At 29.1% G+C, this 27819-nt stretch overlaps 1 protein-coding gene across 1 annotated transcript in view; it reads right to left on the reverse strand.

The window, feature by feature from the left end:
- Positions 1 to 8530: 8530 nt before the first annotated feature.
- LOC107446140 (2',3'-cyclic-nucleotide 3'-phosphodiesterase) overlaps positions 8531 to 27819 on the reverse strand; it is a 31258-nt gene continuing 11969 nt past the window's right edge. Inside the window, exons 2-6 of the mRNA XM_016060708.4 lie at positions 25493 to 25826; positions 16116 to 16269; positions 14831 to 15035; positions 11660 to 11760; positions 8531 to 9163 (exon numbers count right to left, since the gene is read on the reverse strand). Coding sequence (XP_015916194.1) covers positions 8654 to 9163; positions 11660 to 11760; positions 14831 to 15035; positions 16116 to 16269; positions 25493 to 25824 — 1302 coding nt within the window. The 5' untranslated portion in view covers positions 25825 to 25826 and the 3' untranslated portion in view covers positions 8531 to 8653. The remainder of the gene's footprint in view (positions 9164 to 11659; positions 11761 to 14830; positions 15036 to 16115; positions 16270 to 25492; positions 25827 to 27819) is intronic.

Below are 27819 nucleotides of genomic sequence, written 5' to 3' on the forward strand. Positions count from 1 at the left end.
TTAGAGTTCCCTTGGTATCAGACTAACCGTGGGAGGATTTCGTGGTTTTCCTCTCCATGTAACTCAAATGCGGGCTATCAAAACGTCCTCCACGAATGCAAAAATTTCTTCCACTACTTGATCCTGGAGTTCTCTTGTCTGCTGGATTAGGTTCAAAATTACAAGGCTACGGAATTAAACATTAGTAGTAGTAAGCTCGAATTTTTGGAATTTTTTCTAGTTGTGCATAAATTTTTTATTGTTCGAGTAGAATATTTAATTGAGAACACTGCAGAATCTTATGATGGATGTGCATATATTGTTTATCTATTCAGATATCACTTTTATATTTTTTCTTTGTTAATATTTGAATCATGATAATTTTTTTATCAGAACAAATATGTCTATGTCATATTAATTATTTTTCGTATATTAAAAATTATTGCTTATTTTCAAAATTATCTTAGCCCCCCTGTCGGGGCATTGCTGACCCCCTGTCGGGCTAAGTCTAACGCCAGCTGCGAGAATTTCTCAGAACGTGCTTAGCCACGCTGAATAAGCACTCCACGGGAGGACTAGAAGAAGGTATTGCAGTATTATATTTCACATATAATTTTTTTACGATTGGATATCGATTCAAAATTGATATGCTTTCCGTTTCGACATTTGAGCTCATGTATGCCATAAATTCTTCTGTCGCTGGTGATTGGCATGATGTTTTCAGCTTTTACAAAGCTTACCGAGTTTTAGAAAAAAGTAACGATTTCATTCGACATTTCCGTTACAAATACTTGTACTTTTTCCCTAAAAAAGTATCGAAAGTACAAGTAAAAGTACTAAATTTAAAAAGTAGCGAAGTACAAGTAAAAGTACGTACTTTTTACTTGTACCGGCGATACAAGTAACGAAAGTAAAAGTATTGCCATATATGTGTTTGACAAACAGTATTTTCATAGGTTTATCATGTTATTATAGGATTGCACCGTTTTCGCCGTGCTTTCGAAAACCTACAAAGCACTCATCAGAGTCGAAAATTGTAAATCGTTGAAAACGATCAAACACATTTGTAAATATGTTAATAAGGAAGCGATTTGGCAGTTTTGGATTGGAAAATGCTACTTCTACCATCGATGAAATCAATCAACTTCAACTGGAACACTACATTAGTAATAACGAGGCAGTCTGCCGCATTTTATCATTTCCAATTAATGAATGACATCCAACAGTTCTTCATTTGGCAGTACACCTTGAAAGTGGAAAGTGAGTTTACTTTATAGCGGAAAATGCCAATTCTAGAATCACCACCACAAACAGTGTTAACCGCATTTTTCTCATAATACAGGGATGACGCATTTGCAAAGACGCTTCTTTACTGTGAGGTGCCAACATACTACACATGATGAAGTGTATCGGCGAAACACTTTCAACGTCGAAAGCAAGATGAAGGAAGTTGAAGGAAGGACATCCCAATTTATATTCAACTGATGCATTAGGACGTCTCTACACCATCCACCCAAACAATGCAGAATGCTTTTACTTACGATTACTATTAGTCAACATGCGTGGACCGACATCGTTTCAAGAATTAAGAACAGTAAACAATGAAGTATGTTCCACTTTATCGCGAAGATTGCCAAAAATTATATCTTCTTGAAAACGACTCACATTGGGACGCTTCAATGGCTGATGCATCTAATACTGCTCGACCACAGCAAATACGCACGTTATTTTCAATAATATTAACTATGTGCTTTCTATTCAAGAAGAAATACAAAGACAACATGAAGACATTGGCGATCGCAACTCTCGAATACGCCATCAGGGGGAGAGACCAGTTTCATACTCTTGGCTTTCCGTACGGAAAGCCAAGAGTATGAAACTGGTCTAAAGTTCTAAAGAAAGCATCGCGTGATGCTTTTCTTTAGAACTATGTTTAATGTAGTTTTCAGTTCCATATAGTTTTCCAACTAAAAAGACTTTAATCTATATGAAAATCAAGAGAGAAACTAACGTACCATTGGTAAAGAGTTCTGCTCTACGCCACCTGCAGCCCATTTCGATCGCCAATACTAACTACATCGCTTACGTGCATCAAAACAAAATTCGCGATCGCAACACTCGAATACGCCATCTGGGGAGAGACCGGTTTCATGCCTTTAGCCCTTCTCCCTTCCCTCTCCTCCTCTTTTCAGTTATATAGGAATGTACTACGATATTTTCACTTTTCTTAATATTTTTCCTTTTTACTTAATAAAAATATTTTCTAAAACTTCCGTGATACTTTTCTTTAGAACTATGTTCAATGTAGTTTTCAGTTCCATATAGTTTTTCAAGTTAAAAGATTTTAATCTATATGAAAATCAAGAGAGAAACTAACCTTCCTCTATGACTTTCCACACGCTAATGGGGAAAGCATGTGAAGTGTTGCCATAGGAAAAGAGTTCTGCTCTACGCCATCTGCAGCCCATTTCGATCGCCAATCCTCGCATTCAATTCTCTCCAGACGAATATAATGTGGCTTTGATTTCAATCGAGGACATATGTTTAACAACCTTCAATAAAACACTGTATCGACTAGGAATTTCTGCGTTAATTCGATGTGCTAACAATCTTTTCAATCGTAATTTTCTACGACAAACACATTTTGATATCGACAAAATTTGTCAATCAAATCTTTCAAAATTGGTTATCGAACACAGCATAGCATACGACAAAATTATGACAGCTGTTATAAATCGAAAAAAACAATCCACCGCTAAGACCAACAATAAGATCACAAAATGAAGCTGCAATGGCCTTGGCATCCTCCGGAATTGCGGCAACTCTTTTAAATGGTGAATCTTTACCGTAACAGAAGTAAACAGCTAGTAGCGATTAGAATAAATGAAAACAAAACAAGTTGCGACACAACATGGCTAGAACTTATTTTTATTTTATATTCCAAATGTAAATTGTCGGTAAAACTGTGCTGAGCACAGTTTATTAATTCAGTTTCAAAGCAATTTTAAACTCTCGCTTAATTCACAATGAATGTTGAGACAGCTCTACTAAACGCTATTGAAGAAAAATCTGAAGGCCGTCTAATCGAAATATTACAAACTACTGATGTTGATTTGTTTAATTCAAAAGCTTTAGGCTTTAAATTGCTTCTTTCTGCTGTTAGTACTGAAGGAAATGAAAGAATAATTGAGATTCTTCTTACTTGTGGTGCTTTACCTTATTATAAAGTTCTAGAAACAGCAATTCAGTTTTACGATAAACATATCATTGATAAACTTTTTGAGCATGTAGAAGATGTTAATGTTACAAGCTACTTCAAATACAATCTGCTACATGAAGTAGCTTGGGCTAGAGGAGATAAAGCTGAAGTTTGCGAAGTTCTTATTAAATATGGAGTAGAAGTAAATCAAGAGTCCCTGCATTGTCGCCGAACACCATTGTACCATGCCATTGAAAGGAAAAATTTAAATGTGTTGAACACTTTATTGAAATATGGTGCTGAACCTTGCCGAAAATTTGATGGTGCTTTGGGTGTTTGCACACCGTTACAATTTGTGTTTACTTTGCCAGCAGCTTCAGTTGAAAATGTTGTCAAGTATGCTGCGTTGCAAATCGATCATTCTGACGATAAAAAGATGTACGATTTTTTTTCTTACTTTCGGAGAGAAAAAAGTAAAAATGATCAAAGTAAACAGTATTTTTCTTATGCAATGAAATGTGTTGCAGAAGCCAGAGCCTTAAAAACATTTGTAATTGATGATTTAGGTTCAACTTTGCATGATTTAGCTTTGGCTCTTGGTGATGAGCAAAAAGCACTTGTTGAAAATAACGACGTTATTGACCGGGCATTTAATCACTTGGTCACGCAACCTTTTGTCATATATTCCGAAATCATTGTACATAAATTCCATCCGATTGTTGTTCTCAGAAAGATACTGGAAAATTCGGGTCGTAAATGGAGTGTGACTGTTCAGAATAAAAAAATATACTTCGATGCTTTCTGCATCGAAAAAATTTGTGAATTCCTACCCAAAGATGATATGGTAAATATGTTCCTTGCTTTTACAGCTTTCCCTGAGAAATATAAAGGGAAAGGTAAAAGTAAAAGAAAATGGATGTATTAATATTTAAGTTTATTAATGTTATTTATTTTTGTAGTAAATTCACACTAATTAATATGTCCATTATGCACAATCTATTTTTCTGAAACAAAGAAAATATTTATTAATATAGTTAGATGTAATTTTATAACCAACAAAACAATTTTTGCTAAATATTTTAACTAAATTAATTAACAATATTTTTGCTGATGTTGATTTGTCCAACATAGTGTGTGAAATAATTTCAATAATATTAAAATAGAAAAAACAGCAGTGCTTGTAGCATGTTAATAAGTGGGTAAAAAATAAAGTGGATAAATTTTACCAGAGCTCATTCTAGGCAGGGTAAACAGGGTGCAGCACCCTGCTGCCCTTTTAATCAAAAGAATCCACCCTGTTACCCCTGAATTAAATTAGCGCACTGATGTAATAGACTCCATATCCTTTCTGCCCTTTCTTTCCTTAACCGTTAACCTTTCTTTATTTTTTCCCCAAACTCTACAATGGATTTCTTAAACTGTTGTTATTTTTAACTCTTTTTATTTAGTTTATCATTGGTTTATATACACAGATTTATATGGGAAAGGAAAAATAGCCATCAAACCCCCTTGTTACAAGTATCTTTGAAAGTTTGCAGTTATTTCCACAATCATTAAATCATAATTATTATTAATCATATTAATTATTAAATCATAACTACAGAAACTCAAAAACATACATTTATTATTTTATTAATCTATTTATGCATTTTAAATAAATTAACAAGCTAATTAGCTCATTAACTCGATATATATGTTAATTTATTAATAAAAATTAGTATTAATATGATTGCGTTGCTACCTTTTGCAAAGTAAAAAGAAAAAAATTCTTTTACTAATTGACAATGTTATTTAATAGAACGTGCAAAGCCCATAGAAAGAAATTATTGCCTTTTTAGAATAATAATGCCCTTTTTTTAAACTTTTGCACCCTGCCCTTTTTTCTGCCTAGAATGAGCTCTGATTTTACTACAGTAAAATTTATCCACATTATTATTAAATTCATTGTTATAAACGTTAAAAGTTTGATATATGAGTATGTATTATTAAAGAAATCTAAAAATTTAAACCTTTTTCTTTTCATTGCAACATCCTGAAACATTATTTAATTTATTGCATTTGTTATTTGTTTCAAATTTGATTTTTTAGTCATAATTTAATTCCTTTCCATGATACCACAATACTCCTATAATATAAAGGTAACATAAAATGAATGTTTTTTTTACCTATGGCTTCAAAAATAAAATATTATTAAAAGACACGGATGTTAAAAATATATTCTATTACATATTGTTGCAAAAAGGTCTTGAAAAGATTCTCAAATGCCAAAAGCAACCTAACAATTTTGAAGAGATATCATAAGTCTAGTTGTCTTTTGATTTATTATTTTTAATTGTATTGTACATGTAATTATGTTTAATTTGTGTTAAGTTTTTATATTTTAAAGTGCGGTACTTTTCAGTTTGCCGGGCACAAAGAAACTAAGCTATATATTATTCCTAATTTTGAAAAAAAAAATTAGATTTTTCTTTCTTTGATTACCTGGGTGCAAAGAAATGCAACTATTTTTTATTTAATTTAAAAAAAAAAAAAATTGTGATTGTCTAAAATTTTTGGCAACTTTTCTCTTTCACCAAACTATTAAAAAAAATACCTTATACTAAATTTCTGTTAATTCTAAGTTCTGCCTCCAATTTTGAAAAATTAAATTAACCTAATAGTGATATTAGCAGTTTATCATACATTATTAAAAGAAATTAAATTATTATTTGAACTTAAATTACAAATTTTATTACCACTTTGCAATTCTTTAGTCTTTCATCATAAACATGTATTAAACTAAGCTTTGTTGAAGAATTAAAAAAAAGAAAAATCTGGTTCAGTTGAACTTCAATAGCATAAAATTGCATTTTCTATGTGTGTGTGTATTTTATTAATAAAACTAAATTTAAACTATTTTTTTCTTTTGTTCTGAGTGTAATTTTGGTTGTAAATTTTATTTGTGCAATTTTTAAATATTTTACTATACATTTAAAAATTTGTATCTGTTTAAAGTTTGTTACTTGTTTTTATGTTTAAATGGTAATCATATTCAATATCAATAAATATGATTAACTATTCTTTTTAAATTGATATTTTGAAATAATTGTTTGTCATTTATGTAAAAGCTTATTTATGTGAAAAAGTTATTATATTTTAATATAACACCTTTAAGTTTCTCTCTATCTCTTTTTTATCTGCTCAAGAGTGCATATTTTTATTTTGTTATTTTTTTTCTATTGTATTTTTAGCAATCTTGTTTTTGGAACAGGCTTACAGAAACTGACATAAATCAACACATTTTGTAGCCTTATGCTGTGTCCATTTAAGGATTGGTCCCACCCTTTAATTGAGTGTTAAATTTTTAGTCACATTCAATTTTTCAAATTTATAACGTGCGTCTTTTCTATTCTTATCAGCAATCTATTTAGTAGGTGAATTGTGATCAATATGGTTATGAAATTTTTAGTTTAAATTTTTATTTTAGTAGATTTGGGAAAATGTGTGTTTTTGTTTGTTTAACTGGGCATTTTTAATATGCGATAAGCATTATTATCAGTAATTATTATTTGGAAATAAATTTTTAGATAAATAATTATTAATTAATGTATTTTTGTATTAAAAAAATTAATTTTAAAATATTGGTTAGAAGTAGTCTTAAATATAGCATTAAAAGCATTATTTTGCAAAGAATTTAATAATTCACTTATTGTGTGCTTAAAGTAAGTAGGGATTCTACTGCTTTGAAGTAAGCTAGAGTGCCTTCTTGTTTTAGTTTTTGTTCTTTCGTTTCCCCCTCCCCATCTGACCTAGTATATAGGAAGCGACACTGTTTATTCACTTTTTATAAAGTTTTGTTATGTTAGGCGTAACATTGCTTATTTGCCTTCTGTTTCCTGTGCCATTAAATTTTTGCCTCAATGGCCCTAGGGATGAACATACCAAAAAAAAAAAAATTTTGTAAGCATATTCAGAGAGGCGAACAATAACCTGATTGGAGAGTTTTACACCGGTTCAATATATTCTACTGATCATGTTCTCATTCACATTTCTAAATTTACATATGATGCTGTTTTTTTTTTCAGTTATAATACTCCGTAATTAAGATGCTTTTAATACTTAGTGTCTTAATTTTTCTAGAAGTTGTTGAAAGTGTTTAATATGCATATTGTTTCTAAAAAAATATTCCTAATTATCCTTAAATTATTAGGTTATATTTTTTGCAACAGTTAAGTTAAAATAATTCTAATGTTTTAGGCTATAGGAATATGTTAAAATGTTTCTAACCCTGTTGATAAGGCTACTGGGGTTTGATTTTTTTTCTATATTTATGCACTATCAGTTTCCAACATGAAGTCTACGGTGTTAAACAGAGAGTGAATTATATAGTTAGCAATTATAAGTCTATGATGCTGTATAAGAGGTGTTAACTAATGACTGCCATCAGTATATTTACTAAAAACTTTTGAAAATAAGGTTTAAAAAGTCTACACGTTGGTTGTGAATTAATATTTAAGGTAGATAAGATCAAAAATGCTGTTAAATCATTAGTGAGAAAGTGAGATTAAAAAACTGAAAACCATTTTAATTGCCTGATGAAGCTTAGAAATGTTTCTAATAATTGAAGCGGAGTCAATGTTAAAAGGGGGCTGCATGTCATTTTTACGAAAATAAGTTTTTTGTGGGTTTTGAAATAATAATCACCGATTATCAAACACCAAATAATTTTCTAGAGAGTCTAAGGAAAAGAATCCAACAATTTGAAAGCAATTAAAACAATCTTCCCACAGTTGATGTATGTATATATATATATATATATATATATATATATATATATATATATATATATATATATATATATATATATATATATATATATTGTGGTTTCTCTCGAAAGTGCAGATGTGTTATATACCCCTTTTACCCCATTAACTTTTTACTCCCTACTTTCTTCAGCAATCAAAGAGGTTATAATATTTTCAATCCATCAATGATAGTTTGTTTACGATTTTTTTCCATCACTTAAATATTAATCTAATTTTATATACTTTTACTTCATTGATGAGGATTCAAACATATTAAGTGTGGTGGTTGTGGGTCAATTTTAATATCAATCAGATTTTAATATCTTCAGTCATACTTCTCTCAATAGTGGTTTGTTAGTGTTTTTTTTTTCCATCACTTAAATATTAAGAGGCTTCTTATGTATGAACTTTAACTTCATTATTGACAAGGATTCAAACCTATATATTACGTGTAGTCATATGGTACACCATGTATAAGTGTATTTAACACATAATAGTTAAAATAACTTCACTTGTAGCTACATTGACAGAAAATGAATCACCCCGCTATTTATCTCAACAAAATTCACTCAGACAAAAACACCCTTAATTAAAAATCTTTTATTTATATATTTATGAATAATGAGAGAGTTAATGTATACAAATGCATTTTTGTACAGGACTGATTATTTTTCTTGACCACCACATAATTCTAATTGGGGTAGAATCCAGTAAATATTGCATTCATCAATATTTTTTGGGGAGCCTTGATTAACAAAGCATCTCCCCTTAGTTTGCAGAATTTTGTGGTTCCATCATCTATGTAGACGTCTTGGTGTATGATGCCATTTGTGTCAGTAATAAACTGCAAAGACTTTTTAAAATCTTTCCTTAGTTTTTGAAGATTAAAAACGTTGAAATTTCTCTGAGCTATGTGCATAAAACTACTCATGGCAATATTGATTTCCTCTCCTTCCAGCCAATTATTTTCTACGATTATTCCTGGTTTATATTTTTCTTTGTTGCAAAATTCCACTGTTTTTCCATGTTGTGATGCGTTGCCAGGTATTTGGTCCAATGATTCATCGTCGTCTTCATTTAGATCATATAGAATGAGAGATTTCATATTTCTGTTTAGATGAACTATTCCAATGATATCAGATGTGGTCACTAAGTATCCAACAATTGTGATGATAAAACATTTCCCATATGAGAGTTGGATCTATCAAAGTAAAAAAAAAAAAAGGAAGTTTAAGGATATAGCTTATAAACTGTGCCAGTTATTTATTTTTATGTCTCAACAATGACTAAAACAACGATGTAAATATAATTTTCCTATTCGGACATCCAATAATGGTCACATGCAGGGGTGCCGGGATGGGAGGTCGCTGTGACCTCCAACAGTTCAATGCCTTACCCATTATCCAATCTCGGGTTATTGATTAGAATAATTAAGTTATTAAATCAGTTATATATAGATGGAAAAAATTAACATATTGTGAAAACATTAGCATTAAAATATTTTCTAATGGAAGTTAATAAGTTACATACTTATTAATGATTCGGTTAAATTGAAAATTTCATTCGGCTAGATGGTAATTTATCCCCACCCAAAAATATAAGTTTGCGATGCCTCTGGTCATATGAATGTATGATTTTGTTTGAATTTTTATTACATAGAGGTAGTATTTTTTCTTTTGTTTCATTGAACAGTTTTAAATGATCATATTTAGGGCCAGGATAGCCTGGTTGGTAAGGCACTGGGCTCATGTGCATGAGGTCGTGAGTTCAATCTCTGCCAGCCGAAGATTCCCCGTGTAGTAAGTGGCGATTGATGCACGTTAAATCTGTCGAGTCACAGAGTCCTCCATGTTCCATAACAAACCCTACCTCTGGGGTTACTGATCCAAAAGTTTCCTTGTCTTCTGGATTAATTCAAAATTACAAGCAGGGTTTGTTGATTTAAATCAATTGATTTTATATACATATATTGATTTGAAAAGTCAAAAAAACAGTGTTTTAAAATATTGTTACTTTTACTATTTTCTTTTCTTAGTTTTAAAATTTATTTTAAGTGAAGTGCTGCATCAATTAATTTTAGTTAACGAAATTACTTTCTTTCTTGATGTGTGATAAATTCCAACACATTTGAAATTACATTTTTAAAAATCTTTTGATGCTTGAAATTGAAAATACAGATTAAAGTAAACATTCAATGCTGTCTTAATATAGACTCGCTTAGATGTAGAAAATAATTAATAAACATAAATTTTTTTCACAAAAAAATAAATAAAAATAATGTTAATTAGAATTCTACCTTTTGATTGAAAAAGCATGGAATTAAAATCTACATTATATTTTATTAGTGGAAAGTGTATATTTCTAAAGCTTGAGGTTATATTAAGAAGAAATTACCCTAATATGCCCAAAATAGAAGGAAAAAAAATGCTGATAAATTCAGATATTTTTTTCCTGATATAGTGTTATTCTTCCCCTCTTTCAAACTCTATTTAAAGCAGTAGGGATATTAACTGGTAACAGGGTGCATGTTTACAGTATCTTTGTCAGATTTTCTGTAAAGAAATTTTGTGAAAAAAAATTCCAGTGGGTACATAGATTTTTTTAAAAATTTTTTAGCCTAACTTATCTATTTTAATATGGGATTAAAAATGAATATTTTACTATAAAAATCTATAGATTAAATATTTATTTATTTTTTGATGAATGACTACATTTATAAACACACTCTGTTACATTTATTTTGTCTTTTTAAAAATCAAGAGAAAAAAAAAAGAGATCACAATTTTAAATTAAAATTATGGTTTGCTAATTGAAACTTTGTTTTAATAATTAAAGTATTCATTAAATTCTCTATTTCATCTAGTCTTTAAATTTTAATCATGCATTCATTTCAAAATGGTTGCTATGTATTTTAATGAAAAATTGTTTTAGGTAGTTAGATCTTCTAAAATATTGTTATAATATTGTTTTAATATTAATTTAATTTTGATTAAACATTTGTAAAGTTTTTTTTAATTATAAATCAAAGTTCTTACAGTGTATTTGAATAAAAATCAAAAAAATCTGATTTAAATTAAAAAAATCCGATTTAAATAAAAAAAATCTGACTTTTTTGATTTTTAAGAAAAAAAAATCACAAACCCTGATTACAAGGCTACAGGAGTTGGAAATTAGTAATCGTAAACATAAAAGTGAGTCTACTGTTCCACGGCGGTTATAAAATAAAATAAAAATGACCATGTTTAAATAATAAATTAATGCAAGGTAGAGAAGAAAAAAAATCGCATTTTAATCTTGTAAAACCTTCTTAATTTAAGATTAGGACTAGTTTCTCGTTAAATATGAGCAAAAATTAAAGTTTATTGAAACTAATGCTATTTTTATTTATAGTTAACAGCTTTTTGAACAAAAATATTTTAAAGGACTACCCCAAGTAGTAATAAAATAATTATTACTGCTTGGTAATAGTAATAAATGCGGTGCAATCTTTTTAATGCTTAAAAATAGAATAGCTAAAATTAAATTAAAAAAAAGTTTTAGGATCTTAGCAGTGTTTGTTTTATGTATTAAAATGTCTGATATTTTTTTAGAGAAAAATGTAAACAAACCCATTTAATTTTATGGGGGGGAAATTTTGAAAAAAAATTAATACATTCGATTCCAAATTCTCATAACAATAAGTAACAGAACTACTTACTAAATCTGACATATAATATTTTTTCATAGCAGCCTGATCTTTCGTATAACCAGCCAGGCAGCCGAGCATTTGCCTCGGGTGGAAATAATTTGTGATATCATCTGTTTAAATAAAAAGAAAAGAGTGTATAATAAAATTTAATCGAGCTTTTTAAAATGCGATATGTAAGGTGTTCCGTAATCACCTCTCTTAATAAACATTTTTTGTTTTCTTGCCAAAGAAGTCCGGATATTGCAGGTCGTTACTAGGGAAAAACAATCATAAATGTGATCCAAAATCTAATGTATCATTTTTAAGCCCCCGCCATCTTGGTTAAATTTTTAATTTGTGTTTTCTTGATATCTTTTGTACTTGATAAAATTTTGATGATATAGTATTATTAGGCAGCACAATATCTTTCAAAAAACGTAGAAAATTAAGGTGTCGTATTAATAGATTAGGAGAAAAAGAAATATCGGTTGATAATTTTTCGAACTTCCATGAATTATCCCTTAAAACTTTAAAAGCAATAAAATGATGCGATTTGCGTTTTTGAGTAAGTAATTTATAACTGCACGTTTCTCAGATTTTAGATTTTTTTAAAATCTAATCTTATTGCAGTTTAAATTGATGAACAACGCGATTTAGATTACGCTAAAAATTTCCTTTAACGTTATTATAAAAATAAAGATACTTACAAAAATCTGAAAACTAATAACTGTTTACTATTTAAATATCACTAAAAAAATTGATGATTGCAGAATTATATTTGCATAATTTTGTGAGAAACATTTATAGACAATCTAAAATACCACTCACTTTATATCTCAAATTCTGGTTGAGTGGCGACCTTATATTTTACGTGTGTTGAAAGTTAGTACCAAATAGAATAAGCATCCATTTTCATTAACTTACGAATTTGACTCTTAACATTGTTCATTTTCAAGTATTATTCGAAATTATAAGAACGTTAAAAATGTAGCTCTTCAGAAATGTTACTGGTTTCAAGCTTCAACTATAAAACCTCATTTTTATCCAATCAGCTCGTTTTTTTTTTCTTCGAAAAAACAGTCATCGGAGTTTACTGATTGAAATTTGTAGTTCAAAATGGTTCAAGCTCATTTGTGGTTTCAAAAATTAGTAGCCTAAATTAAATTATTTTACTTTTTATTGTTCGCATGTTTCATAGTTTTCTATCAGCTCATTTTTTTTTAACTAACTTATTAAACTTTTTTAGTGTATCTCATTTATGTGGTTGTGACAACTTTAAAAGAAGGGGGGGGGATAAAAAATAAAATTGAGCTTAAAAAACTTACGAAGATTATGGATTTTAGTTATTTCCAAAAACATTACCCTTAAAATATTTCTGACGAGACATTTTTTTTTTTTAAATTTTGCAACATTATTTAAAACATATTGAGCTGAAAACAAATAACTGCTCATGATCATCATCAAAAAAAGTCTTACTACTTCAGCACAAATTGTAATTTAAACTAGGAAAAAATAATAACTGCTGAGGAAGGTCAGAGATAAAATATCAAAGCCTGTTTGATTGGACACAGAGAGGAGTTGAATGACGATAGCTAAAAAACACATTTAATGTTTGTTTTTTTCCTTCAATCTTCTTCACTTCTAATTCAACTTATATTGGTATCATTTTTTACATCAATTTTGACAAGGAATTTAAAGGGTGACCATTACGGAACACTCTATATACTTTTGAAACAGCAATTCATTACGATTTGCGAACTATTTATACTACTTTATGGAACTATTTACTCTACTTTTCGAACTATTTATACTCTTTACAGAACTATTGAATTCACATGTAATTTGCAGCATTAGTGAGGGACAGTTCACAACTCGTTTAGAAGGTAGGAAAAGTGTAAAAAGAAGTAGGACGTCTCTCTCTCGCATTTTGATAAAAATAAAAATGCGAGAGAGAGACGTCCTACTTCTTTTTACACATTTTTTTTTCATCAAAATCGGTGCACATCGAATAATTCTTTTTGTTAAGATTCCGAATGCCTTTAAAAATTATAGCTAAATAAAATTTGAAATATCTATAAAATTCGTTTGTTTCAAAATTGTTAGCAAATGTTTTTGTAATATAGTGTGACATGTGGCAAGAAGAGGGTTAGAAGAATATAGTGAAATGTGACAAAGGAAGAAAAAAAATGTTAAAAAAAAAAAATTCTTTTTTTTACTTTTGTTTTCTTGCAGCTTTGTTTCATACTTTAGGATAATTTACTGATTTATTTTATAGCTAAGGATTAAAATTATTATGCTTTTATCGTTTATCTATTTTTGCTTGTCTGTTGATATAAAGTATTATTTTTCAGTTGTTTCTGCGATTTATTTTAATTTATTAAATATGAGGATTAATTGTAATAAAATATGGATTGTTTATTATGTTTGTTAGTTTTTTTTTAAGATGGTTTGAAATGGAATTTGTGTTAAAAATGCATTTTCTTTTTAAAATTATTTTCTTTTTAAATCTGTATTGCTCAATTAAGCTTCATTGGTGCTCTCTTTCCCATAATTAAATTTTTAACGATTGCTGATGTATTGGGCTTTAGTTGTTTATTGTGTTTTTATTTTGAAAAAAGGTTCTTACTTTAATTAAATACTATGTAATTTCAATTAAATACAGATTATTTATAAATTTTTATTAGTTTTTTTCCACAACTTCTTACTTATCGATTTTTTTTCTTTCTAATTTTTATTGCTTAATTTAGTCTAGAAAATTCCCTTAGTTTTTATTTTCCCTTTCAGCCACGTTAATAATTCTGACAATTTATTATTTCTAATCAAATTGGCATTATTTAAATCACTTGATTTTCCTTTAAAAAAAATTTATACTTGCGAGTTATGCTTTTATTTTTTAATTATCATTTACATTTTTATTATATATTAATTTTGTTAAAATTTTTTTTTTTCGTAAATCTACCTGGTAAAGTCGGGGGCAAATTTCTTCTTTTTGAATATGATTCCTGAGAAAAAAAGTGAGAGAACGGCACTTGAGATTCATTTAAATTGAAATTTGCTAACATTTCATCCCGTTCAAAAATTTATTAATTCAGGTGAATGTCGGTTTACATGAGTTTTTCTTGTTGGCAACCAAACAATTTTCGTAAATATGATTTCTTTTCTTCAATAAAAAGATACTCATTAAAATTTTTAAGAGCATACCTGAAGGTAAATGTTTTAGAACAGTATCACAATGAGACAGTGTTTCTAAAATCTGCAACGTAATGCATCGAAGACATTCCGAGTCTTCGGGTGAAATAAACCATCCTGTGTACATCGGCGGAACATCTTCCCAATGTCTCAAAGCATTATTTAGGTATTTATTACCTAAAACGCCATTGCGTTGCTTTTCTGCTTTTTCAAGAGCCTAAATTCAATTATATATAAAAGAAAAATATATATATAAATTATATTCTAATACTTACTAAAAATCACAATACTAAAACAATAAAAGACCTTAGGGTAAAATAATGATAAACGATATACCTTCATCTTAAGGTGACTTTTTTTTACATCAAACTGTTCATCAGTATTGTTATAAGATAGATAGTTTAGTTAAAGATAGTTTTTTTTTATATGTGCAAGATAACAGCACATTATTTTTGCTTATTTATTGAAAATTTTGCTTAGATGCGTATTGTAGTGTATTTTCTTATTTTTATTTATTCATTTACTGTTATTGATTTATTACTATTTTTTTTTTAACCAAAAGCGCTTTCCTGAAGAATTTTAAAAGGTTATAGTCACAGCCCTTCAAATATTCATCTCCCTGATGATGAGTTACATGCAAAATGTTTAAAAATATGCTAACTATACATAAGGAATTACATTACACTGTTAAAAAAAAGGCTGGTAGGCGCAAAAAGTGCTCATTTTAATTTCAATTTACAAATACGCTTCGAGTTTCTTTCTGTGTTTCAAGAATAACAAAGGTTTTGTAGAGAGTGGTTATTATGTACAAGAAGTGATAGGCGAAACGCGAGTATTCTTAGATGTATCTTTCTTTTGAAAAAATTTGCCTCAACTTTTGTTCATCAACGAGCACGCTTCCAAAAGTTAAGTGTTTAGATTTGGAACAATTATCGAAAATATTTAAGTTTTGGATGTAAGCTCAGTTAAGAGTTAACTTTGTTATGCCATAAAATTAAAGGAGCGAGCAAAAAAAAAAGTTATGGGGCAAAATTAGTAAATGGTGCTACAGGCATTTTTTGCAGTGGCCAAGAAATAATGAATTAAAAATTTTTAAATGTTTTTTAAAAAAAATCTATTGATATTGAAATGTGAATGAGTAAGCCCTATAAACGGGTGTGGCATAAGTCGAATTCTTGGCCATAGATGGCGCCACTGGAAAACAAGTACATGCCTTAATGGCCTACGACAACAACAACTTCGTTCTTTCAATGAAAAATTAATTTTTTGCAAACGCAATCAAAATGTTTTCACTTACCTCAATAGTGATGTCAAACTTGTATGTAGTTATAGCCATAATTACTGTGAAGTCGTACTTGGCAGCTAAATTTAGGTATGATTTTAATTCATATCTTTTTATGTGAGAATTTTGTAGAATTATTAACTCATTCTTCAAACACGCCACTTCAACTCTGTGGGGAGAAAAATTATTTTTTAAACCTTAATGTGAATTCATGAATAACAATAAAAAGTAATACTTTAGGAGAAGAAGGAGTACACTTTCAGCTTTAGTTTTACTAGACGAAATTCGTTTTGAAGCGGCAGGTCATAGCGTCGCCTTTGTAATGTCTATTTATTTTTTTTTTTTCAAATAAAATTGGAATCCTTTCAACTTCCCTCAGAAACATAAAACAAAGGTGCAAAAAATCACTGTAAATTGTTGTGAATTAAGTGCATTAGCACGATCTCATTGGTATTTATTCTTGAGTAGGAAAATAGAATTAATAAATTGCTAAAAAGTATATTAAATAAATAAGGTATTGTTAAGACTATTTAGACAATAAAGTACTATTATTAGCGTCCAAAACTCACTCAATGAGACACTGAAAAAAAAATTTCCCTCTCCCTTTCTCTTATTTTGTATGAAATTTTTTTTTTAATGGATTAATTACACTGGGGAACTAATTTTTTTTTTCCTGTTGCATGAGATTTTTTTACTGATCTTGTATGGATGGGTGGTCTAATGTAAAGAATAACAAGCGTCCCTAAACCGGAAGAAATTTAGAAAATTTCCGGTGTATCCCTCCGCTTATATTATGACTACGAGGCGATGTGTGAACAAGCCTAATATTCTATGCAGTTTTGTTATTGTAATTTGGGTTCAAATCTAAACATAATTGTACCATTCATAAGAGCTTTCAGAAATTTATTGATTCTCAGAGGCCGTAAGGCCAAAAAAAATTTTGGAAAGTTAATATCTCATTGTGAATAATTCTTAAGGTTTGCCATGTTTTGTATTTTATCCCTTATTTGACTGCATTTGAATAAAATGTCGCCAAAAATATCTTTTTAAGTTAACCTAATTAGAAAAATATTCTAATGATTATAATATTAATATGATAATGCTGAAGTTTAAAGGCTGAAAGAAAGAACTAGGTACAGTCCGCAAAAAAAAAAACGAATCACCCTGAATAACTTTCGTTCTAATGATCGGATTTTCACGAACTAAGTGTCAATCTTAATGGTTCCTGGGGGTGACCTCAAATATGCTAATTAATTAGTGCTAACTATTAATTAAGTTACGAAATCAGACACAAAAACGTACTTTCTCTGAATAAACATGCATTTTTTTTTACATATTTGAATTTCTTATCTTCAAAATATAGGGGGTAGCCGCAATCTGGGAAATGTGGTCCCCATAGTTTGGTCAGGAGAGCGATTCAAAGTTCGTACCCCTTAATGTTAATTTCGCTTTTTGCGTTTTCAGTCATATTTTTAAAACTAATGAAGCAATTCAAAGAAAATTGCACCCACTCATAAAACTCATTTACCCAAAGATAATTTCATGAAAAAAATAATTTTTAATAATTATTTATTATTTTTCATTATTTAATTAAAGTGAGGATGAAAAAATATTGAATTATAAGGTATGAATTTTTTTATACCATATTAATTTACATATTTTTCAATTGAAAAATCTAAAGTTTCAACTGTTTTTATTTATTAGAAGCTGAGAAAAATTAAAATTAATTATTTTTAAAAAAATAATTTGGCGACAATAAAGAAATAACTAATTGGGGCGATTAATATTAAAATGTGATAAACTTGGGAGGAACTTGACTTCTCGCGCGTAGCGTAAAATTTCATTCATATTTTTTTCGCTAATAATCGTTTGCTAATCTTTTTATTTTTATTTCTTTCACACTATAAAATACGATGTTTCTTTTTTAGTCATTTAATAATTTATTTGCAATTTAGTAGAGAATTTTGAATAAAAAACACTTTATTCAACAAATGCCTAGTTTTAAAAAAGCGTGCTTCTGATAGAATACACCAGATTGTGCTTATTTAATGTGATTATTTTTTATTTTTTTTTATTTTGTTATTCAATAACAGATACAATTTCAATAATATACATACGTATGCATAGATTTGGAATAATATATTTATCAATTTCTTGAATATATATTTTATAAATATTAATAAAAATACGTAGTCAACATTTTTAAACATCTCTCACAACATCGCAAATTTCTCAACATCTTATAGGGTAAACTAAACAATGAAGGAACACTTAAGCTTAGCTTGCCTTTAAAAAAAATTATAAAAATTTCAAAATTTGTAATTTTAGCTAAATGATGGTGTCGACATATTTGTTATTAAATGCAAATTATGTAAAAAAAGTTAGATAACTTACATAATATTGTTTTAAGCTTTTGGTGGTTTAAATAATAAGTAGTAAGATGACCAAGTGAAGGAACAGTTCTTACCAGTGAATAAACACTAAATTTTCCAGAGAATGAACACTTAATTTTGATAATGTTTGATGCTCGTTAGGAACCCATAGGCCACACAAATGTCTAAAAACAAGATTTTTCTTGGAATTACGACATATAACATAGTTAATGTGGAAAATGTTACTTTTTTTTCAGTCATGGAATGGAAATTAAAATATGTTTGAATACATAATTTTAAAAAAATGTTTTTCATTTTTTTCTCACAGTTTAATAGTCCGTTCTAAATTATGAATGTTTATCATTGTGTAATCTGATGATGTTTTTATTATTATTATAATTCGATCATTTTTTGTTTAATCTTTTCCTCATATTTTTTAAGCTTTTTTTAAAAATCTTTTTAAGTATTTTTTTTCTCTTCGTTATGAGTAATTTATTTCTTTTTCTTTTGATTTAACCTTCCTCTTTTTTCCAAATTTTTGGCCAATGTAAATGTATCTTCGAAATTTCTTTTGATTTTCCAGTTCCATTTCCAGAATTCCTCACTGGATAATAAATGAGAAAAAGGAGTTTCGAAGTTTGAGTAAAACCCATCTCTCATTGACTTATATCTAGTAGTTACTTATGAAACCAATCGTTTTTGCAACTAACAATGCCTCAAGAGGACTTATCTCAAAATCAGTTTTCAAGATACTTTCATTATTAATGTTAGTTGTCTCAGCTTCAGAGCCAAAATTTGATTATACATATGTTCTTTTTGAAATAAATTCTTCAATATTGAGAAAAGCACAGGCTATTGGATATTTGGGAAATTAAACTTTTCTGTCAATGTTCCTTTAAAAATTTGCAACATAACTTGTGAGATTTCCTTCTCAAGCTTCTGAAGAAATAGCGCATCGTTACTCTCGAAGCATGTGTTTTGTTGATAAGTTGTCTTGCTCATTAATTCTTGGTGTCTGTTTTGCATGCATTTGTTACAGTCAACGTTTTCTACATCGAATGAAAAAATATCGCATTTCATAAAAGCATTTTAACTTTATCAGTTGATGCCTCAAATCTTATTTAAAAATGGATGTAAAATTTTCTAGACATATTGTTTTACAATTCTTTTGTTTTCAAGATCTAACGAGATTTCCAAGAATTACGTAGAAAACTAAACCAGAAAATTTGTTTTGAGGAACAAAACTTGCTCAGTTTCAAATTGATATGAGATTTATACCTATCCAGAAGAAGCAAAATTAGGAATTTGATTGCATTTTTAATTAGCCATGGGTAGAAACATTTGCAATATATTTGTAAAATGTTGCTGTGGTCATCGTTTCATTTCATGAATAGCTTTTTCCAATGAAATATGTAGCAGGGACTGATTCTGTAATATCTCAATGAATTCTTCTGTAAGGAAAAACTACCAATGGAGGTACTTTTTCTTTCCTAGGTACTTTAGAATATAAATCCTTATAATTTTTAAGGCCGCAGATTTTTCCCGTTTAAGGGCAGTATTCAACTCTTGTTTCATTCGCATTGTAAATGCAATCACTTTATAAAAAGATGCCAGGGCTACTTCCCTCCTAAAGATTCTCTGAAGTTCTAAAAACCAGTATTTCGAATATTATTCTCAAAGGGAAGTTTTGCCTTTTGAAATTATCTTCGCATTGCACTGAGTTATCGGTGGATGTCACCTTAAAAAAACTTCACCCATTTTTCACCTAGATAATTGTCTTTAAATGGATTTTTCCTACCAGTTCCCGTTAGGACATTAAAGACGGCAATAGGATAATAATTTAGCTAATTATTGGCACAAAATCCTGCAAAGATTCCATTCAAGCTTTTATTATTATATTTAGTTGTTATATTTAGTTAATAAACGTAGTTTATTAAGGAGTCTAAGGTATGATGTAATAACTAATCACTACATTTATGAAGATAAATAATAAATAAATTATTATTATAATTCTTTAAAGAAATTTAGCAATTAAATTTGCATATTTAAATGAAATAGTTATAGGAACTATTCATACAACATTTAACTGAATTTTAGGAGTCCTCTATGTCGCTGAACTACTAATTATCCAAGTAAAATCATATTTCACACATACTATTCATTCACTGGGAAATCTATTCTCAGTGAAGGAACATGCCTGTTCCTTCACTGGTTAGAAGTTGTTTTTTTTATTTTTAACATAATTTTGATTTATAATATGACAAAAGGTACAAGAAAATTAAAATTTTTCTTTCATTTTCATTAACTTGAAAAAATCTCAGTAAAGGAACACTTGTTTATACATTGGTTTTTCATCGCTCTGTAATCCAGTTAATAAACACCCCCTAATCTCAGTACTTGCTTATGTTATGATGCTTAAAATAAATAAAACGTAACTTCAATGACCATATTTTGAATTCTTTTTTTCACAATGAAAAGAAAAAGCATTATTATATGCAATTAATTGTAGTTTAAACGGATAACAACCACCACTGACCTTATAATTTTGTCGAAGAAACAAGGCGTTGACCAGATACTAACAAATTCAAAACTTTTTCCAGAGAAGACTCAAAGACCAGATAACTAAATGCATTGTTAGAGGATTTCCTATTGTTAGGTAGTAAGCTACTCTTACCAATCAATCTAAATTAAAACGTTTAAAATCTTATTTCTAAGAAATATCTATGAAATGCTCCTTCATTTGTTGGTTTACCCTATATCATCCTAATCTTAAAAGAAATTTCCGGAAGTGTATCGCAGAACTATTTTACCAACTATTTAATAAAATTTTAAAATTCTTATTCTTTTCCATTTTACGTTTATTATTTCTTCATTAATATACTAATAATTTTTTTAGAACTTTAATTTAGATTTTCCTTAATTTAGGTTTCCTTTTCAAATTATAGTCAAGTTTTTTTTAAAGAATTATTGTCTGCTAGCTAAGAATAAAACCTTGTTAAGAAATTAAAAACATTCAGCTGTTTAAAATTATTTAATGCAAAACAGCTGATTATTTGTTTAGCATACTATTTTTTTTTTGAAAAAAGAATATAAATTATTGATTGTCTTTTTTTTTTTGTTTCTTGTGACTTCAACTTAGATTGTCTAAAATAGTGTTGATGTTTTATAAGTCACTACAAAGAGGATAAAGATACCGAACATAAAAAGCTGTGGAATACGTAGCGAATTTTTTTAGTATCTTAAAATATCTCAGTATCTTAAATGTCGTCCTACTATCTTAGTTGTGAAATTAAATTTTTAATTATCTGACCACGTGTGATTCACTAATTATTTCATTATATCTTTTACTCTTTATGATACCAAGTAGATTTTTTTTATAATATACTAAACTATTTAGTTTAATTTTTTACTTTAGCATGATTTCCAAGATATTATTGTAGTATAATTTGTTATCAGGAAAATGCCTTATTTTGTTATTCAGGAAATAATAAAATTGAAATCTGTAAGGATTCCGAAGCTGTGCACACAATACACAATTTCCGACCTTATTTTAATAAAAAAAAATTTTAAAAAAAACGTGGCAAGTAGGCTAACATACTTTTTACAGAAACTGTGAAAACTAATTTTTCCTATATTTCGTCAAAAGAGGATAAGAATGATATTGCTCCAAGGGACCTACTCAATTATTTCGCTATTTCCAGAATGAAATCTGTTTGATCGAAACATATTTCCTTGAAAATTAAAACGAGGGAAAAATTAACTTTTATTATTTATCTAAGCTTATTCCATTTATTTAATGATAGCGGTATTAAGGTTAAGGATATGCGTCGGAAGCTCCGTTTATTATTATACTATAAATGCATTAAATCATGTAGCTTGAATAATTTATTTTAAGTAAATTATTTAATAATTTTAAGCAAATAAGGGTGTAAAAATAAACTCGATCCAAATACTCCGAAAGTATACCCTGAAATATATGTAGAATAAACTTTGGAATCGATATATAAAAAATACCTTTTCAAACAACTTCGAGTAGGACGGAAACGCTAACTTGTTTAAAAAAGTTGTCCTTGTTACTATTTAATTTCGATTCCTGGTACTAGGGGACATTCCATTTTCACATTCGACTTCTGAAATTTCAATTGTAAACGGAATTTTTTTATGACCTTAAACTAAAATGTTAAGGCTTGCAGCAAAAGAAAAAAAAAATTTTTTTTTTACTGCATTAATTTTTTTACAAAGTAGTGAATTATTATTTTTTTAATCTAAGAACCTGTGCCTATAACATATGTAAAACTTATTTTAATATCAAGTGAAATAATTTAATATGTTGTGTAACTAAATGGATAATCCCAAGAAACTGAATCGAAAATATAAAAACTTCATTGATTTAAAAAAATAATAGATGATAATAAAAATAGACATGCTTTGAGCGTCCAATAATAAAAGTCACAAGTTATCCAAGCCCGACAAGTCTTGAGAATGGGCGATTATATTTGAAAACTCGAAACATGTCGACTTTTACTTCCCTCTTCATATGTTTTGAAGCCAGTTGAGTTTTTATCGTCAATTATACTGTTTTACATTTGGATCTTGATCATTATTTTGATAAGGATTTTACACTAGTTAAAGTAAACATATGCATTTTAATATTTTATCAGGATTCATGTGATCTTTAAAAATGTAAGAACATCAATATTGTAAAAGTTACATTTAACTTAAAAATTAACATTTTGACACCAGATATTTTGAGTTAATGAAATTAAATATTTTATCTCTTAAGGTTTTGTGCCCCCATTTCAGTATCTTAAGGATCTTACGAGCTCTGTTTAAAAAGAGATCATCAAATAAATATAAAAAAGCAAAAATAACCATATTAGCAGTATTTGGTGGTAAATGTAGCTTATCGTAATTGAAGAATATGCTGTGCGACATTTTATGGTGAATTTGCGAACGTATAAGTTTCAGAATGTATCGAAACATGAGGATGCTATTTGCTAATCATCTTTATCCAAAGGAAACGATGTAACCTAAATATCAAGTAGAATGAAGCGATTTTTTAAACAATGAATCCTACAATTTGCAACATATTATTTCAATATCTTATTCTTATACATAACATATTTTAATCTTTTTAAAATGCCACTAAACATTCAGCAATTCCTTGAGTTATAGAAAAAAGAAATATCGTAAATTATAGAAAGCCTTGTGCATTAGAATTATTATACAATCTACATTTTATTTTTCAAGCACTTTTTTTTTCTTCAAACTTTCTTGCCTAGAAGACTCGATTAAAACTGTAAAAATGATTATCCCTAAAATTTTGTATGTAGCTATAATAAGTTATGCTCATTATATTTTAGTATAAAATCCTCGAATAAATATAGTAAAAACAGTGTAATCTAAATAATATCAGATAAAAAGTTCATGTATTTAAATTCTAAAAACTATCATAAATAATTTATAAATCGATTCAAATTTACTTTTCAAAGGAGATTAAAATAATATTTTTTTTGCTTTTTGGACAGAAATCCCCTAAAAAAATTGTTTATGGCCTGGAAACTTCGAGATATTTCCTATTAACAATAAATTAAGCCCCTCCGAGCAATCACTGAACATTATTTCAATTTTTTTACTATCAGAGTTTGGTTGCGTAGCAACCTAGTAAAATTAAGCACTCCTCTTTTGAATTAGTCAATGGGTTATCTTAAAATATTTATTTGCGCAGGCGACTTTTTTTGGCGGTTTTCTGGACTATCGCCAAATATATAAACCTTTATTGCGGCCCAATTTACCACCCAATTTTTTTAAAATTTTGTCTACCCCCACTAATTCAAGGGTCTAAATTCCAAATATGTAAAAAAAATTATATGTTTATTCAGAGAAAGTACGTTTTTGTGTCTGATTTCGTAACTTAATTAATAGTTAGCACTAATTAATTAACATATTTGAGGTCACCCCCAGGAACCATTAAGATTGACACTTAGTTCGTGAAAATCCGATCATTAGAACGAAAGTTATTCAGGGTGATTCGTTTTTTTTTTTGCGGACTGTACATGTGAAATACTGCAAAAGATATGATGCAATAATATGATGGCTCGTTTTTTCAATCTGCGGCGTAAAAATATATCGGAAGCAGTAACCCGGAAGTCTTGAAAGAGCAATTTTACCACTAGCGCCACCACCCTTAGCTTTACACGATCACCCATCCATATCTTCACGTCGCTGATTTCAAATTTGTAATCGGATTTTCTCTCCAAGCCACAGTTTTCTTTTTTTTTTTTTCTTCTTTTTTAGTTCGTTTTTTTGTCGAAATGTACAAATTTGAAAACATTATATACAACAGGCGATCGCATAAATGTTGCGTAAAACTTCCAGGAGATTTAGGGTATATCATCATGATTAAAATTGCAGGACTTATACCGGAAATGTCCCTGCAAAATAGGGAAGCGACCCATACGACGCTATGGGTCGCTTCCCTATTTTGAACTGTTTCTTCGTTTGATTCAGAATAGGTCATAATAAAGTAGTGCCACGTATAAAAAAACTCCCAATCACGGGTTTTCGCACAATTTCAATCCTTATGACGTGCTTTAACTTCCTGAGAAGTTTATCTCAACATTTACGCAACCCCCCTTCATCTATAACATTTTTAAACTAATTCATCTCCACAAAAAATTTACTAAAAATCCATAGCTTTAGGAGCGGAACTAATTTTAGGCTTGAAATTTTCACACCCGAATTGCACAAGATCAAGTATTTGTATAAGTGTAGCAAAAAATTTGTTCCTCATCAGTGTTATTGTACGAAGCTAAAAATATCTAAATTGAAAAAAAAATGAATTATGACAAAATATAATAAATATAATTAAATTATAATAACTTAAACTATTGAATAAATAATATAATTAATTAGGATAAAATTGTACAAATAATATAATTTTTTTAAAAAAGGTTTATGAAAAATGTCTCAAAATTCATTCACCTTTCCCTACATGATTGGTATGAAGAGAGCACTTACTTTTTTTGACAATTCGTATGGGCTGATGTTATTACTGATTTGTCAATTTTACCATCAGTGATGAGTTTTACAGCAGAACAATATACAGCATTTGGATATATTTCCTTGAGCAAATCACTGAGTTTTGTTTTCATGGTGTATGGGGGTCCTCGGATTATAAACATAATACGGCCATGCTTCTTAATATTTGAAATAGAATTGATATCACACAGGAATGGCATGCTGAAGATTTCCTTTGCACTTGCGTTGCAATCCAGGGGATACTTCTTTATGGATTCAGGAGTTTTACAATGATCTCCAGGATGATTTTTCTCGTCTTTTCCAGCCATCATTCCTACAAAGTGAGAATTTTTAAAAAAATTTGTTTGCTTATGATTTTTACAAGGGGGGGAGGGACATTTCATTTTACTTTACAACTGGCGTTGAACAGAAGATCCAATTCTGAGTTTACGATTATCAATGTTCAACTCCGTAGATTTGTAAATTTTGAACCAAACCAAGAAGACAACGGAACACCTGGATTAAGCATTGGGACAAGCTAGCCTTCGTAGAGGACTTTTTTTTTCTTTGGAAAAAATCCACATTTGCGTTGCATGGAGAGGAAAATATTCCGCAGTAAGCTCAAGGATAAGGGACTCTTGATCCATGATCGGTCTACCACTGAGGATATTTTTACGTCAGCACTGTGGTCGGTGCGAGCTGAGAGCAGAATTCGAATAAATTGGCCACCTCATTGAATGGCGAACACTCCATCACCTGAGCCTTCCCGGTCCCGCAAGGGGTGTTTTATATTATTTCGTAACCGTCGTTGAACAGCCGACCTAATTTTGAGTTTACAACGACCGATGTTCAATCCCGTAGCTTTGTAATTTTGAACCCAATCCAGAAAACAAAGTAATTCCTGGATCAAGCATTAGGACAAGCTGGCCTTCGTGGAGGACTTTTTGATTTAACTAACCCGCATTTGAGTTACATGGAGAGAAAAACTACGAAAATCTCCCACGGTTTGCCTGACGGCAAGAGAATTCTAATTCATGATCATGTCTACCACTGGAGGATATTTTACGGTAGCATTGAGATCTTTGCGAACGGGGCGAGGAATTCATATTGACCAGCCATCCTTGGGATTCGAACCCGAGTCAAACTTATTGCGCAGGTGTTTAAATCACATTGATATTATAATATTCTTTGAAAAAATTGAATACTTTAATATCTATACTTCAGGGACTCGAATTTTCAGGTACAACGTAAAGTTAACGGCGTGGCGGTTGATTCCAGCTTTAAAGTCCAACAGCAGGAAAAATTGGGTAACGGGATTTGTCTTAGTTTTCCAGCTTTAGTAACACAATTGCTCTCTAATTTCCCAGGAGTTTTCACTAAAGATTATTTTGTCTTAATTTAGTTAATCTTTTTCTTATGAGTTCGATTTAAAAAAAATGAAAAATTTGAAAGGTTTTATAGACCAGAATACGGAACAGAATTTGTTCGTTTTGCAATCGATTTATTAAATGTGAATAATTGGATATTGTAACAATATCAAATTTAAATTAATTTGAATAATGTATCAGTAAATTGATACTGTGAATGTACAGAAATGATAGAGAAAAGAAAACCTAGATGATTAAACTAAGTGTTGTACTATGGAAGGATCAAATATTTGTGAGCATTATTTCTATTAACATTATTACAGAAATACTTATGAGTGAAAAAATTTCGTTTGTAAGGACTGTAGTGTTGAAAGATATTCTTGTTTTTCCTCTTCGTGTAATATAAATGTGGATAATAGTGATAAAAATTATAATAATGATAAAAACCTATAAGAAAACGAGTTAGTCCTTAATTTTGACACGGGAGTTGATAATAGGCATGTGACTCCTCCGCTAATTCGCGAACTTCCACGAATCAATAATTTATATTCCGGTAACATTTTAAAGAGTTACGCTAATCTGAAATTTAAATTTCGTAATTTATGCTAAATCTCGTACTCGAAATATTTACTCCGACCTTACTATCTCGCTATTTTTTTTTTCCATTCTAAATTCTCATTCACGAGCGAAAACGACTTTTTTTTACGCAGATTTGTTTGAAAAAAACGAAACTTAAAATAAACTTTGAAAACACAAGACTTAATAAAAATTAAAATTCCAAAATATCTTTGACAAGAATTAATGAACTAATGAGGCAAACACAAAAGTATAAAATTGATAATCTAAAATGTGATTCTAAAATGGCAAGCATTTAAAAGATTATCGTTTGCTAAAAAAGTTTTGTTTTTTCTTACTTTTTTAAACCTTTTTTTTTTTTTTGGCAGTTAGTGCAATTGATTT

Source organism: Parasteatoda tepidariorum, chromosome 9 (genome assembly GCF_982258835.1).
Source record: "Parasteatoda tepidariorum strain Cologne lab strain chromosome 9, Ptep-v5.0, whole genome shotgun sequence".
In the NCBI taxonomy this organism is placed as follows: domain Eukaryota; kingdom Metazoa; phylum Arthropoda; class Arachnida; order Araneae; family Theridiidae; genus Parasteatoda; species Parasteatoda tepidariorum.